Source organism: Jaculus jaculus, chromosome X (genome assembly GCF_020740685.1).
Source record: "Jaculus jaculus isolate mJacJac1 chromosome X, mJacJac1.mat.Y.cur, whole genome shotgun sequence".
NCBI classification, from domain to species: Eukaryota; Metazoa; Chordata; class Mammalia; order Rodentia; family Dipodidae; genus Jaculus; species Jaculus jaculus.
In genome coordinates, this window is record NC_059125.1 from 83,859,519 (window position 1) to 83,875,584 (window position 16,066).

General features: G+C 34.5%; 1 protein-coding gene across 4 annotated transcripts in view; it reads left to right on the forward strand.

Moving 5' to 3' along the window:
* The window catches only part of Pcdh11x (protocadherin 11 X-linked), a 688,067-nt gene extending 675,859 nt beyond the window's left edge, over nt 1-12,208 (forward strand). For all 4 annotated transcript variants that reach the window (XM_045140388.1, XM_045140389.1, XM_045140390.1 and 1 more), the window contains one exon: nt 7,360-12,208. In XM_045140388.1, coding sequence (XP_044996323.1) covers nt 7,360-8,039 — 680 coding nt within the window. In that variant the 3' untranslated portion in view covers nt 8,040-12,208. The remainder of the gene's footprint in view (nt 1-7,359) is intronic.
* The last annotated feature ends 3,858 nt before the right edge of the window (nt 12,209-16,066 follow it).

Consider the following 16,066-nt stretch of genomic DNA (forward strand, 5'->3'; position numbering starts at 1 on the left):
CTAAATCCAGCACTGTTTTAACTGAATTTATATAACTATGCTGAAACATGAATGACATTGTCAGTAGATTTAATATTTATTATGTTATTGCATTTCTATCTGAATTATTATGTAATTTTATTGAGTGATAAAAAGAAAATTAATGAAAATGTAAAAAAGTTCAGTAGTTTTACAACATTGGTTAATGTCACAAAATGTTTTGAATGAAACTTATAATGTAACTTATAAACACTGCGCTCTAATGGAAAATTTATTTATTTACCTATACATTTATTATTAGTTATGTGCACAGTGTATGTAGGGCCATGTTGGTACCATTGTTTGCTTCCTCCCTGCCCTCCTCCTTCTGCAGGGACCCCCCACGTTGGGGAATGTGGGTCATGCATTGTGAGGTTAGCCATCAATTATGGGTAAGAAGCACTGTCTCTGTGAATAATGTCTGAACATGTAGCTCTAACAATCTTTCTGCCCCCTCTTCAGTGAGTTTCCCTGAGTCATGTTGGGTTCATTTCAGGTCTACATCAGTGATGAGGTCTTGGGAGCCTCTGTGTCTCTGGCTATCTGGTTTGGCAGGATTTGGGTGTTCTCTGTGTCTGTCTCCTTGACTCTTGTGTTGGTACAAGATTCACCAAGAAAGCAGAAGGCATGTTCATTTCCCCAATTACTCTATGGATTCAGCTAGGGCCCTGGTGAGGTGTGAAGGGATGATGCTCTCATCAGTGTCAGAGTCCATCCGAAAAACAGAAGCAAATTCTCCTACGGAGAGTGAAGTCAGCACCATATAAATGGGATGACCATCATTATTTTAGAGATAATTTAATAGGTATAGGCCCTCTTGTAGCCCATGATTGGTGGGAGCTTGATAATGGAGTACAGGCTCATATTTTGGATATGGTTTTGACTCATTTCCCAGATCCAGTTATGGGTTCCGTTCTACTGAGTAGATCCCTTAGCCAAATCAAGAGCAGTTGGCTACGAACCATGGATGTGTGCCATTACTGAACTTGTGTGAGCATCATGTTAGGTTGTTTGTTGCTTAAACCAGGGGTTGCTTGGACATATGTTGATCATTTCCCCCCAGTTGCTCATGTAGCACTTTCTTACACTAGACATGCTGTCTAGGGATTGACTCTCTTCTAGATTCTAGCCAGGTCACTCCATGTTCCATACCAACAGCATATGGTGTCTTTGGCAGTAGGGTCTTACCACTAACCTCTAGTGAGTCATCAAGTACTATGACAGAAATCTGTCTTCTTTTGGGAAACCTTGTAGGTCTCTCTGATCAACAGTTCATTGTGGATGTTAACCGCAGTTACAGGCTTGCATCAGGGGAAGAAGAGAGAAAAGGATGGGTAATATAAAACAGAAATAGAGAAGAGGGAGATAGAGAGAGAAACAGGAAAAGATTAAGGTTAGTCTTCATTATATCCTCTCCAGGGCCCTGATTTAGGTGTTCCCCTCTAAGAACTAATGAAAGTTCAAACATTCAGTCTGTCTTTTACTATAGAATTTTATAGTACCATTGCTATTTGGATCCAATTTTTGTGTGCTACCCCCCCGGCCCTTAATTTCACATCCCATCTCACCCTCACTATTGTCTGGTCCTCGAGATGCTTATTAGGTATGTCAGCATCTCTGATAGATTCAGATTAGGAGCTACAGATGAGTGAGACCATGCAACGATTATCTTTCTGTGATTGGGTGAGTTCACTGAGAATGATCTGCTCCAGGTTCAACAATTTTTCTTCAAATTTCCTTCTGTCATTTGTCCTTAGTGCTGTGTAGAATTCAGTTATGTAGATATACCACATCTTGGTTATGCATTTGTCTAACAATGGACATCTGGGTTGATTCAGGTCTTTCCTATTATGAATTGAGCAGCTATAAACATGGTTGAGCAAATCTCTGTAAACTGAGGCATGGAGATTTTAGGGTAAATGCCCAGTAACTCTCTTCCATTGGTCTATAATTTTGTCTTTATGCCAGTAACATGTTGTTTTTATTACTATGGCTTTGAACATAGCTTTAGATTAAGTATGGTTATGCCACAAGAGGTATTTCTTTTGCTGAGGATATGCTTGGATATCTGAGGACTTCTGCCATTCCATATGAATTTTTTTTATTTTTTTAATATTTTTTAATATTTTTTTTTTATTTATCTATTTGAGAGTGACAGACACAGAGAGAAAGACAGATAGAGGGAGAGAGAGAACGGGCGTGCCAGGGCTTCCAGCCTCTACAAACAAACTCCAGACGTGTGCGCCCCCTTGTGCATCTGGCTAACGTGGGACCTGGGGAACCGAGCCTCAAACCGGGGTCCTTAGGCTTCACAGGCAAGCGCTTAACCGCTAAACCATTTCTCCAGCCCCCATATGAATTTTGAGATCATTTTTTCTGTGTGAAGAAAAATGTTGGGGTGTTTTTATTGGTGTTGCATTAAATCTGTATATTACCTTTGGTAAGATTTCCATTTTCACAATGTTAATTCTGCCTATCCAGGAGCATGGGAAGTCTTTTCCTTTTCTCCCGTCCTCCTCAATTTCTTTCTTGATTGTTGTTGTTTTCATTGTATGAGTCTTTCACATCCTTGATTAGTATTATTCCAAGGTATTTTATTTTTTCTGTTGCTATTGAAAATGGGACAATATTGCTTATTTCTTTCTCTGTATTATTGTCTCTTACATATAGAAAGGTTACTGGTTCTAGGGCATTGACAATTTGAATATTTTTGCATGGAGAAAATAGCCTATTGTATAACGTATTCATCGTCTACAAAATTGAAGATAGGACAGAAGACCTAGGACAGGAAGTGAGAAGAAAAAGTCTCTAGGTTTTTGTCTATCTGTAATTAGTTCAATATATTTTTCCAGTTAACATTTATCTTGGTGCTCTTTTAACATCATAATAACAATAGTTAATCTTCAAATCATTGCAAAAATATTTTAAAACCAAATCTCACTTAAAAGTATTGGTGCTGAAGGAAGATACTTAATTGTGATGAATTAAATCACTAGTAGAGTGCTTGCCTGTACAATGGACAAGATACTAATGTCCTGAGTATGAACCCAGCATCAAAAGAAGGGATCTTAAATTTTCATGGCATAGTTTTTATTCATTAACCATTATACAACAAAGCCATATATATATAGTCACTTCCTGTAAAGACTCAAGTATAAACTAGAAAACTAACATTAACTCTAAAAGTGCTTTCAGTCAACATATAATGAACCATATAAAATGATGGTAAAAAAATTGCAACCAAATCCACTTGAAGCAAATCACTAAAGTTACTACTACCAATGTTGGCAAAGAAATCAGAAGATACTTTCATCAAAATATTTTAAATAGGGCTGGAGAGATGGCTTAGCGGTTAAGCGCTTGCCTGTGAAGCCTAAGGACCCCGGTTCGAGGCTCGGTTCCCCAGGTCCCACGTGAGCCAGATGCACAAGGGGGCGCAGGCGTCTGGAGTTCGTTTGCAGAGGCTGGAAGCCCTGGCGTACCCATTCTCTCTCTCTTCCTCTATCTGTCTTTCTCTCTGTGTCTGTCGCTCTCAAATAAATAAATAAATAAATAATTTACAATATATATATATATATATATATTTTTTAAATAAATTATTTACAGACATCAGTACATTTCACACATACTTATCTTTTTATTACATATTAGTTTCATAGAAAAAATATACTGTCTAATGAGGGAATAAGGTTAAAAAAATCATAGGATTCTAATATTCAAAACATGAAAGGACTTAGCATGTACATCAGTGGTAGAGTACTTACATAGCACATGTAAGGCCATGTATTGGATCCCAAGCCTCCCCCCACAGAAAATTCAGTAGTCTTTAGATGATTATAATTATATACCTAAAAGGAGAATAGAAATAATCACAATAATGCAAATTTTTTCTTTTATACAAATTGTTTTTGTTAAAAAGGAGCATTCTATATTCTAAAATTAGGTAGCTTTTAATGCTGTTAGGTGCAAATCTCATCTCACGGTTAAGATTTTGAATGTTTTTTTTTCTTGATATAATTGTAGTATTTAAGGTGCATAAATCCTTTCCCAAAGTGCAAATACAGTATAGTCCATGCCAGGAATACGTTTTAAATTATTTTCCTCATAATTTGGAAAGTTAAGGTAAAGAAGTTTTTCTTTTCTTTGAAACAGAAAAGGTTCACTTTTAAGTACTCAAAACCTTCTCAGCTCCCAACAACCTGATCTTCTCTTAAATAGGTAATGCTTTGAATTCAGATTTTGTATTATACAGAACTAAAGCTTGGTCTATTGTTCAATGTATACAGTTGGACCTAAAGAATGAGCATTGCACCATGGATGACATTAAAGCTTAATATAGAATAAAAATATTATCTAGGCCCCTGCTAGAGATATGGCTGAGCAATTAAAGTGCTTGCTTGTAAAACCTGAAACCTAGGGTTCAATTACTCAGTTCCCATATAAAACCATATGCACAAAGTGACGCACGCATGTGTAGATTGTTTTCAGTGGCAAGAAGCCATGGAGCACCCATATGGTCTCTTATACCTCTTTCTGCCACTATGACTCTTTCTCAAGTAAATAAATGAACTGTTTTTGAAAAGAATATTACCTTGGTGGTTGTCCCTTTCTTCTATTTGTTCTCTGCAAATCTAAAAAGATATTAAAGAAATTTCATTTCAAAATAGCATCAGTCAGGCTGGAGAGATGGCTTAGTGGTTAAGTGCTTGCCTGTGAAGCCCAAGGACATTGGTTCGAGGCTCAGTTCCCCAGGACCCACCTAAGCCAGATCCACAAGGTGGCACACGCATCTGGAGGTTGTTTGGAGTGGCTGGAAGCACATTCTCTATGTGCCTCTTTCTCTGTCTCTCTCAAATAAGTAAGTAAAAATTTAAAAGAATATATTTTAAAAATAGCATCAGTCATTTTATATTGGGATTCAATGCATCCTCTGGTTAGTTTATTCATATAAAATAATAAATTAAATCACATACACAAATTATATTCCACATTATTAATGGATATTAAAGCAACACAAATTTCAGAAATGAAAGTTTATAGTCTAGTTTGAATATTTCAACTTCTGTTGTATTTTGAGCACATTAAAGCAAACTCAAATGTTTGGACCTACTAGGTAAGCCTTATTTTCCAGTTATTGGATTTGTGAAACCCAAATGAAATGTTAAAGAGAGTGAACATATTTTTGCCAAAGTTACTTTATCAAGTATAACCTGATATTCCTCTAAACCCCAACCCTGAAATTCCTGGTGATGAAATTAGGAGCTTCGAGAAAGTACAAGAGAAAGTAAGATAAAAAACAAATGTAAAACAATCTTTCATTCTTTTTCATGAGCATGCAGCTTTGAACATTAATCAAAAGAACCGTGGAAGACATTTATCATGTAAATTTTAGTATCAGAGATTAACATATATACTAAATGAACACTTTGACTGGAAATATCTGTATAATGAACATTAATTCTTTTTTGGGATAGCACTAAAATGCCTATAAAGTGTATATTTGTTCTCAAATTGATGTAGGTTAGAGAATGATAGGGAACATCACCAGAGCACATTTAATCCATTCTATGAACTTGATATCAAAGTTTTCAAAAATTGGAATTTCTTCTCTATCTTTTGAAATACATTTTAATGTCAGCTAGTTATGTAAGTATGAGTTAATAAATCATTCTCCACAGCAATTTATATTTCCAGAAAGTCAGAAAGTGTAAGTATTTAGAATGAAGAAAAAACTGTCCAAATGAATTTAACATCAGCAGAACACTTTTTCTTTCAGACAAGACAGATGAATTTTATTCTGAAAGTGATCTTTATTTCATTATGCTAAAAATATATTTCAGTATAGTGTCATTTTGCCTCACTCCATCTTAACTGCAGAAGGTAACAGTTTGCTGTTTCCAAGGAGAGACATTTGGGTAGACTTCTATGAATATATCCTTTGTGGAGTGCTATTTTTATTACACTGCTGTAGATTCCATCTTCCAAGTTTATCACACTGGTGTATATCTCATCAGAATATTTGTCCATAATTTAAATTATAATTTTGATTGGAGTACTCTTGTTCAACATGATAAAATAATAAAGTATATGACTAGGTAGCAATTTTCCTATATAAAATACTGTGATTTCTGTTGGGTATTTTGATATTGTGTGAGGACAACATATTTCTCTAGGAAGAATATTCACTTCATCAATGTTAAATGCTATTAATGAGTTACAGAATTCCAAAGAAAATTTTATTTTAAGTGTAATTAATTTCAACCCTCTAATTCACAAAGCATATTATTTTGAACTTGCCCTGAGTTAATATATGCCAGTCTCACAATTTCTCTTTGGAAATATATTGTTACCTAAAACAAAATGATGCCAATAGGCATATTAATAAGGTTCAGTATATTTTCAAAAATTTCCTCCCAAATTGTCAGTCTAAATTTAATTAGCACATACATGGCTTATTGTTCATAATTGTAACTATGTTATGAAATGTAAGATTTTTTTGAATTATTAGTAAGGAGAGTTTGAAAAGTTTTATGAACATAGATTACCTATACTTTATAATAAAATGATGTATGAATAATATTCTAATACATGATATTATAGGAAAGGGCCTGTACAGAATGTACACTGTTGACTGTGGATTCTCTCCCTTAAATTCTGGGGCTCATTAGTTGATCTCTTTATATTGCTGAGTACTATATTATTACTTGGAGGTGATTCCATTTACCACTTTATTAGTTGAAGCACATACAGGTCTGTATCCTGGACTTGAAACATTCCTGTTGTTCCCAATACATGTCATCACTTATTTTTGTTCCTTTTTCTTTTAGTCACTATGATTGGTTTAAAATATTTCTCTTTGTAATTTTAATTTGCATCCCTTTAATGTACAATTGTGGTGAACTTCTTATATAAGCCTTTCTCGGATATGTGAAAAGACCTTAATGATGTCTCTATACTTCTTTATCCAATTTGTTAATCAAGTCTTTTCGTTGTTGTTGTTGTTTTCAGTTTTTCAATTCTTTGTATAAAGCAGTCAATTGTAAAAAAAAAAAAAAAATGACAAATATTTCCTCCTAGTCTGTTGCTTGTCTTTTCATTCTCTCCCATTGCCTTATGCAAAGCAAATACAATTATGCATTGAAGTTTGAAGTTCTATCTGTTTATCCACTTCCTATTGATGCTTCTCTTGCAATTATTCCTGACAAGCCAGGTACTAACTGAAAATACTGAAAGACTCTGATGTGTTTAAACAGATTGTTAACATATCCTATAAAGATATGATCTGTTTTAAGTAGATAATTAAAATATAAAATCTGTTTTTTGTTTCCCCAACCCCCACAGCTGCGGAAATTACTGTGCAGCCAACTGTGGAAGAGGCCTCTGACAACTGCACTCAAGAATGTCTCATCTTGGGCCATTCAGATGCCTGCTGGATGCCAGCTTCTCTGACCCATGCCAGCCCTCCTCATGCCCAGACCTCTGCTCTATGTCACAGCTCGCCCAGGACACAGGCATCTGCTCGCCCATGCAGCCCTCCAGTGACACAGACCATTGTTCTCTGCCACAGCCCTCCAGTGACCCAAACTATTGCACTGTGCCACAGTCCTCCAGGAGCCCAGGCCTCAGCTCTCCATCACAGTCCTCCTCTACCACAGGCTACTTCTCTTCACCAGAGCCCACCACCAGCACAGGCCTCCGCCCTGCGCTACAGCCCTCCCCCAGCCCAGGGGGCTGCAATCCACCATAGCCCTCCCCTGCAGGTGGCTGTTCTCCATCACAGCCACGCCCAACCACCAATGGGTCTGCAGCAGGGCTGGGTACAAGGTGCTGGAGCTGATGGACTCCGTTCACTTGATCAGGGAGTACAAGGTGGTACAAGAGTGCAGTTTTACACCATGTCTGAAAGACTTCATCCTAGTGATGATTCAATTAAAGTCATTCCCTTGACCACTTTCACTTCCGGTCAACAGGCCAGACCCTCTCGGGGTGACTCCCCCATTATGGAAGAGCACCCCTTGTAAAGCTAAAATTTCAGACATGTATATAGTCAAAGACTACCACTCAATTTTGATGAATATTCCAAATTTTTAAGTTTGTAAATAGTTCTGTAAATAGAAACAGACAACAGGATAAGTCTAGAGCTAGACCCTTAGTCAAAACATAAAAGTACATTATTTGTTTAATTCGGAGTGTGAATTTAAAAAAAGAAAAGAAATTTTAAAAGTTTGTAACCATCTGTATAGAAAGGCTTATAATGGCAGAAGTTAATATGTAGTGAACATGATTTCTGATGTACTGTAATGGGTTTTCACTTTTACCACCATGTGCAATATTACTGATTTCTTCCATTCTGATATTTTTGTGGACCTGGTATGTAACAAATGGAAAATCAGCAAGTATATGATTTTTCACACTTCCTTTAGTTTCTGCAAACTTTGGCTTAGATAAAATTAGATGGTGTAAGTACTATAGCACCTATTTTTTTCTTTAGTTCAGGTTTCCTTCACTGTTTTTTTTCTCATTATTTCTTGCTCACATTTCTACCTTTCAAAATGTACAATAGGGAGTGTAAATATGTGTTAGAATTTTTGGCTCTGTCCCTGTTTTTAATGTTTTCTACCTTTGTTTCAAGAATATATTGATATAATTTGTATATACATTTTCCAAAAAGAACATATATTTACTGTATAGCTGCTCTAGATATAGAACCATTTCTCTACTCTTTAGTAGAGTTCGAGACACAGAAGTGCAATATCTGGCCCACATTAGGCAATTCTTTGCCGAAAAGGCCTATTTTTTTATTTTTATATCTTTGTACTATAGTGTAAAGCACATCAGAAATAATATTGTATCTGTCATTTTAAGCCTATACCCCATTCTTAATTAGGAATTTGTATATAACTATTACAAGGGAAGTTGATGCATCCAATGAGTTATGAATATACAGTGATTACTGTAAAGTGCTATCTTGAAGAGATGATCAGGAATAGCTCAATGGGCTGTTTCAAACAAGTATAATTGTAGATAAAACCCTATATGAACTAAACAAGACTAAGGGATTTTTATCAACCTAGCTCAATTTAATGACAAAAAAAAATACTGAAAACAAGATGAACGTCAGGAAGGAACACTTTAAGAAACTTAATTACAAATCGACACCAAATGTATTACAGCACAGAATTTCAAGGAGATGTGCAGAGGGAGAAATAAGGTTCACGACTGCTTCTTGGGGTGAATAAGAAATGCCCCAATAAGACACACTAACAAAACCTCACATATGAACAACAACAACAAAAAAAAAATGACCTAAGCAAAGAATACAGTAGTAACTGTAGGAAACATTAGTTTCCATTTGATGTCTGCTCTTATTTTCTGTTTTTGTCTACTTAACTGGCCGTTATCTTCTGTGTGCACATTTCATAAATTTACAGAAATATGACCAACTTAATTTTCCTCCATAGTAAAAGTAAGTGTCATGTTTCGGTATCATACTAAACCAAGAAACAATTGATGTTGGGGGGATGGGTTGAATATTTCCTGTTGATTAAATTAGATGTAGACTTTGTAATGTGTAACTTGAAGATATGTAATTTATGATTGTGTGTAAATGTTGTAATATAAACTGTGGTCAATGTATAATTTCATGTGTAGTTTTCCACTGATTGTCAAGAAAAGTTTTTCATGTGCCCGGCAGGTTAAGTAGCGTTTCCAGAATATATTGTTCCCCTTGTGAAGCTCTTTAGATTGTATATGATTTGGTGTGTAGAATAACTTCTTAATGTTTAACTACTAGAGTTTAATTAGTGAAATTTAAAATTAATTAGTGGTATTGATTTTTTCCCTTTGTTGTGTTTGTTAGTGTTCCAAGAGATTTGTAGCACAATGGTTTTCCAGGTGCACATAAGCCCTGAAGGATTGATGTTTGAAATTTTATTGAGATAAGGTCATGTACACATGTTGATATTGTTGTTGCTATTGGTATTTTTAAAGAATATTAAGAACCTGGGGAAGATAAAGAAACCCAGAATGACAAAATCAGCGCTTCCAGTAGATTTTAGAATTTTGTGTCTCTCAACAAACAAAAAGATCATGCGAGTGAGAAATGTTTCTTCTGTTTTAATTATTTCCACATTTTCATTCCCACAACCATAATTATTCTCTACACACAAAAAAACACACATGGAGGTAAAATAGATGCTGAGGTTTTATTAAAATGTTATTGATAAACTGAATATTTATAATTTGCCATATTGAAAATATGAAGCCTAAACCAAAGTTAGATATTTTGGAAGTGTTTTCTGCTAGTGAGATGTACTGAATTACTAGGGAGGCTCTTATATCCTTATATTTGTCAAGTTTTGATACCTTTCCTAGTAATATAGGAATGAACAAATATGCTTTTGTTACCCTTTCTAGCTCTGTTTTTATAACCAGACTTAGAAAGTGTTTAGAAAATTAAATGACTGGGCACCCTCTTCTGGGTTTGTACCAGAGAGGAAACAAATGGAAGCAGGCTTCAGAAAGCCAAAGAGGCAAGGGGTGTGAGCCCAGTTATTCTCCCCTATGCATTCTCTTTCTTAGCTTCCACTAGGTATGGCCTTGGAAACCAGTTACTTCCATGGCTTCAGATTTGATGAGATATTTCTCATCACATTACAAATTATTTCTTTGAATGGATGGACAGAGCTAAAGGTTGAAAAAGCTCACAGGTTGTTTTTCTGATAAGCAAAATATGAAGTTCTGCAATTGCAAAATATCTTATTTTACCACCAAATAAAAATCTTTTCCTCATACAGAATGATTTGGTTTTCTTTGAAATCAGATTGTAAATTCAATGATTTGGTATTGTCATAATATATTCACTCAGACTGGTTATTCTACTTTATGGCCATATTCAGTTAATGTATGATTGTTAATAGTCTAACTATAGAATTAATATACATCTGTAACTGTATTCAGACACTGTGGATCTCATATACTAAATACATACATACATTCCTTTCTTGAACTTTATCTTCAAGTTTTAACTAATACTGTGTGAATGTATTAAAACTAGCTTTTACATATGATACCAACAATATAATCAATTTAGAGAATACATTTTGTGTAGTCTCATTTAGTTATTTAACATATTATTTTAAATCATGCAAATTTGGTTATAAAAATTGTTAAATGACGAGTGTTATTGTGTAGTGGTGACAGTATGAAGAGCTTCTGCCTTCCCAAACTAATTTTTGTCACACACTTTCATTAAATATAAAAAAAGCAGACTAAATAGATATAAATTGGGCAGGCCTTAAAATGCAATCATGTCAAATGCAAAAATTATCCTTTCCAGTCCAGAGAAAAATTAAGTGGTGATTACTTACAAGCATAGTTTAAGAACAGTGTTTAATTATTTGTATTAAGAATGAATGTGCATATATCTCCTAACATACATTTATTATTTTTTTCCTTTGTATTCTTCAGATTTATTTCCTTTTCTTGTGATTTTTATTTCAATCTTTGCAAACAAAGGTCATAGGTACATTTAAGTAAAATTTTTCTCACAGACATTGGGCACTGTTTTGGCAATAAAGAGGCCAAAATGTCCTAACTAGCATGAGAGCAAGAGAAGCTGGACCATATTTGGACAGAAAACTATTTTATATTATGTGCCAATTACCGAACGAGAGAGTTTTATATAGACACTTTAAAATATTCATCTTCAGTATCTTTCTTACACTAACCATCCAAGTGCTTTCCATGAATATGATTGTTAAAAGTATTGCAAGTTTATAGCAGCAGGAGTAGAAAAGAAAAGGCTGCTCAGCAAAGAAAATGTGTGTGCACAAATGAAAACAAAATGAAGGCAATTGTTTAGTGGTTATATGTGAAACTTTATAAATAAAATTTGTGAAACTAATGCTGTCCCTGCTTAAATATTTGAAATTTTATGAAATATATATTTATGTTTGTATTTTGGGAAGAATCCTCCTCTGTGACATCATATGGCATCTGAAAATGAACAGTATCCCAAGGCAATTCTAGCCATGCTTTGGAAGTGCGAGGTTTGGATACTTTATGGCCTGGGTTGGCAGTATGTAGTCCAGTGGCAAATGTGCATTAATTGTTCTATTTCAGGTTCTGTATTGCATGTTTCTTATTCATTAATATATATATATATAAATAAAGCAGTTATGAAAAATAATGGTGTGTTTCATTGTATGTTTTGTTAATTCAAAAGTCAAGAGTTGGGCTAGTAGATCAGTGACAGCTCTTTCCTGATATGAGTGTGGCCCTGGGTTCACATGACAACACTACCAAAAAGAATGATAAGAGGTTTATTTTATGCTAATCTGATTTTTATTTTATTTTATTTTTATTTATCTGCAAGCAAAGAGAGAAGAGAGAGAAATACAGAATGGGCATGCCAGGGCCTCTAGCCACTGCAAACAAACTCCAAACGCATACACCTCTTGCATGTCTGTCTTATGTCAGTCCTGGGGAATCAAACCTGGGTCCTTTGGCTTTGCAGGCAAGCTCTTTATCTGCTAAGTCATCTCTCTAACCCCTAATGTGATTTTTAAATTTACATGAGGTAACAGAAAATTATATTATTTGGTTGCTCATTTCTATGAATTAACTTACTTTTCTATTTATTTTCACATCATATGCTATATAACATATTAAGTAAATATTTTAATTTTTTTAATTGTAAAATCATACTGAATAGTTTTCAAAGACTCATTTTGTATTTTTAAAGACAAATTTAAGAGATATATGCTTATTATATGTTTTATGTAATTCACATTATTTAATACTCAATCTTTCTGATGACTTCTGTACACAATACCAGGTGATGCAGTTTAAACAAGTTTCTGGAAATGTTGATAATGTGTGAAACAAGGTAAATTAGATTCATTTTGTATTTGACTTAAAAGAAAAGATTCCAGTATTTTGGAGTTCATAAAATGGGACAGTATTTGCAATTACAATTTACATTTTTATTAGATTAAAGTTTGAATAGTAAGTATAAAATACACATTCTAGAGAGAATTTTAATTTTTTTATTCAATTTCTATTATTGTGTCACTGTGAATTAGCTGTTGATGGAAGAAATTAAACAAAATTAAAAGCAAGACCTCTTTTAACACTTGGCTAGAGGAGAATGAAATTTAGCAAGAAATATAGTATGTTTGCAGACTTATATCACATTCTGACTTGTCATTCTAAAACACAATTTGTAATGACTATTCTGTAGAATAACCTGAGGAATAATTCTACCTAAGAAAGAAAAAAGAGGGCTGGAGAGATGGCTTAGCGATTAAGCCTTTGCATGTGAAGCCTAAGGACCCTGGTTTGAGGCTTGATTCCCCAGGACCCATGTTAGCCAGATGCACAAAGGGGTGCATGCGTCTGGAGTTCGTTCACGGTGGCTGGAGGCCCTGGCATGACCATTCTCTCTCTCTTTCTATCTGCCTCTTTCTCTTTCTCTCTCTGTCACTCTAAAGTAAATAAAATAAAAGTAACAAAAAAATGTTTAAAAAAGAAGAAAGAAAAAAGAAATATGATGGCTACATATCTGAATTAAATAACATGTGATACATGAAAGAAATATTGAAAATATCTCTTCATATTTCAGCGGAGAGTGAAAATTATTTATTTTTATTAAAATATTGAAGTTACTTTTCTTATTGTCAGAAGAAGTCAAACTTATTTGCATAGTAATTTTTTTTCAAAAAAGTGAAACAAAACAAGTGAATTGTTTAACGAAACCTGAAATAAACAGGTAGTTTCAAAATTTTATTTCTTTATTTTGCTAAATAAAACTTCTACAGCGAATTAAACTATCTCAGAGTCAATAACTACATGCAAGCCACCAAAATTTAACTTACACATTGGGTTCATTCCTTTGCTATCTTTGAAAGTATTTTAAGGGTAATATGAGGAAATGGATGAAAATTCTAGTTTAATCCTCTCTGCAGTTTAACTCAGATCTATTCATAGTGCACTTTTGTATTGGTTACTTTTTCATTGCTGGAAACAAGAAAAACAAAACAAAACAAAACAACAACAACAAAAAACACCTGACCAGAGCAATTTATGGAAGGAAAGGGTTTATTTTGGTTTACAGTTTCAAGGGGAAGTTTCATTATGGTAAGAAGAGCATGGCAGGAGCATAAAGGAGGTGTCACATCCTCAAATAAATATGGAAGAAGTAGAGGGTGTTATCAATGCTGCTTGCTCAACTTTCTCCATGGGATGGTGCCACCCACAGTTAGGGTGGGTCCTTCCACCTCAACTAATCTAATCAAGAGAAGATTTGTTTCCATGGTGGTAGTAAATTGTGTCAAGTTAATGACCAGAGTTTAATTACCACAATTTTCCTCACAAATTTATATAATTTTTTTTAATGTACACAGAAATTGGTAATAGGACTAGGGAGATTATTCAGTCTGCAAAGTGCCTAGAAAACCTGAGTACCTAATTTCTCTTCCTATAACCCATGGGGAAAAAAAAAAAAAAAAAAAAAGCAGGAGAGCATGGTAGCAAATACCTGTAATCCCAGTGCTAAGGAGGTGGAGTCAGGTGGAAGCCTGGGGCTCACTGGACAGTTGCCAAGTTGAAGGAAAATGAGTGACTTTTTTATCACAAGGAGTAGACTATGCCTGAGAAAAGACATCCAGGATACTCCTCTGCTGTCTATAAAATGTGGACATTCATATGCCCCTCCAAACATTCACCAACAGACATATATACCTGCATAATTTGTGATAATAGCACTGAGTTCCCAAATCTTAATTTCATTTATTTTGCACATTACATATTTGTAATAATCAATTAAGACAATTTCAGCACATTATTAACAACTGAAATCAACAGTTCATTTGGATTATTTTGCTTTGATTGCTGTTTTATTTTTTTTTTCCTTAAACTTTGCTTATTTGATTGCAAGAGATACAGGCAAATAGAGAAAGAGTCAAAGACTGGGTATGCCAGGAACTCTAGCCAGTGCAAACCATCTCTAGTTCCATGTGCCACCTTGTGCATCTGGCTTACATGGGTCCTGAGGAATAGAACCTGGGTCCTTAGGCTTCTCGGGCAAGAGCCTTAACTGCTAAGCCATCTCTCCAGCTTTTATTTCATTTTTATTTAATATTTTTTCAAAGAGGTATTCCACAATAACATGTAGGATTCTTAATTACCTTTTGTTGTCAAATATCCTTAAGAACATGTAGATTATGACACTTTCTTTGTCAATAATGAACTTAATAATTTGGAGGCTTGCTGATCAAGGATTTTGTAGAATGACTTTCATTTAAGACTTTTCTGGATTATGTTTCTTTCTTACCCTGGTATAATGTGTTTTGTCATGTAAGATCCCAAATAAAAACTACCTTTCATCTCATATTTTATCATATCCAGAGGACATAATGGTAAATTTGTATCCTCTATAAGTTTGTACTTGGCATGATTTAAAATTATCTTTTAGTTTGAATGCTTTGCTTTACTGGTGAAGCAGAGACACATAATTTCTCCAAAAGTTTGGTGCACTCAGGCACAGCACATCTTTATAATATGTCCTCCCTGAACTTAAAGTCTCTAGAAATATTTATAATCTACCATTTCTTCATATTATTGCTGATCATACAGATGATCACCTTAATATTTCAGTTTAATCTGACAATCTCTAACTAGGAAATGTATACACAAGTATTCATAGAAAATTATAAGTGAATGTGATTCTCTTTCTACATTCATTAGAAAATGAATAATATTCCAATAATCATAAGCATTCAGAGTGATTCTGCACAAGCCTGAATACTAAAGTTCACATCATCAGATGTGTGGAAAAGCCTGGTGAAAGGGGAGGCAGAGACAAAAGAATTTCCCAGAAGCTCACACAAGGAGAAAAAGAGACTCTCCCACAAACAAGGTAGAAGGTGAGAACTGGCCTGGGAAAGCTGTCCTCTGACTTCCACGTACATGAGCTTTGGTACTCACCTGCCTGTACTAACGCCCATACACACATACACCCTTCCAAAATAAAAATATCAGGAATTGG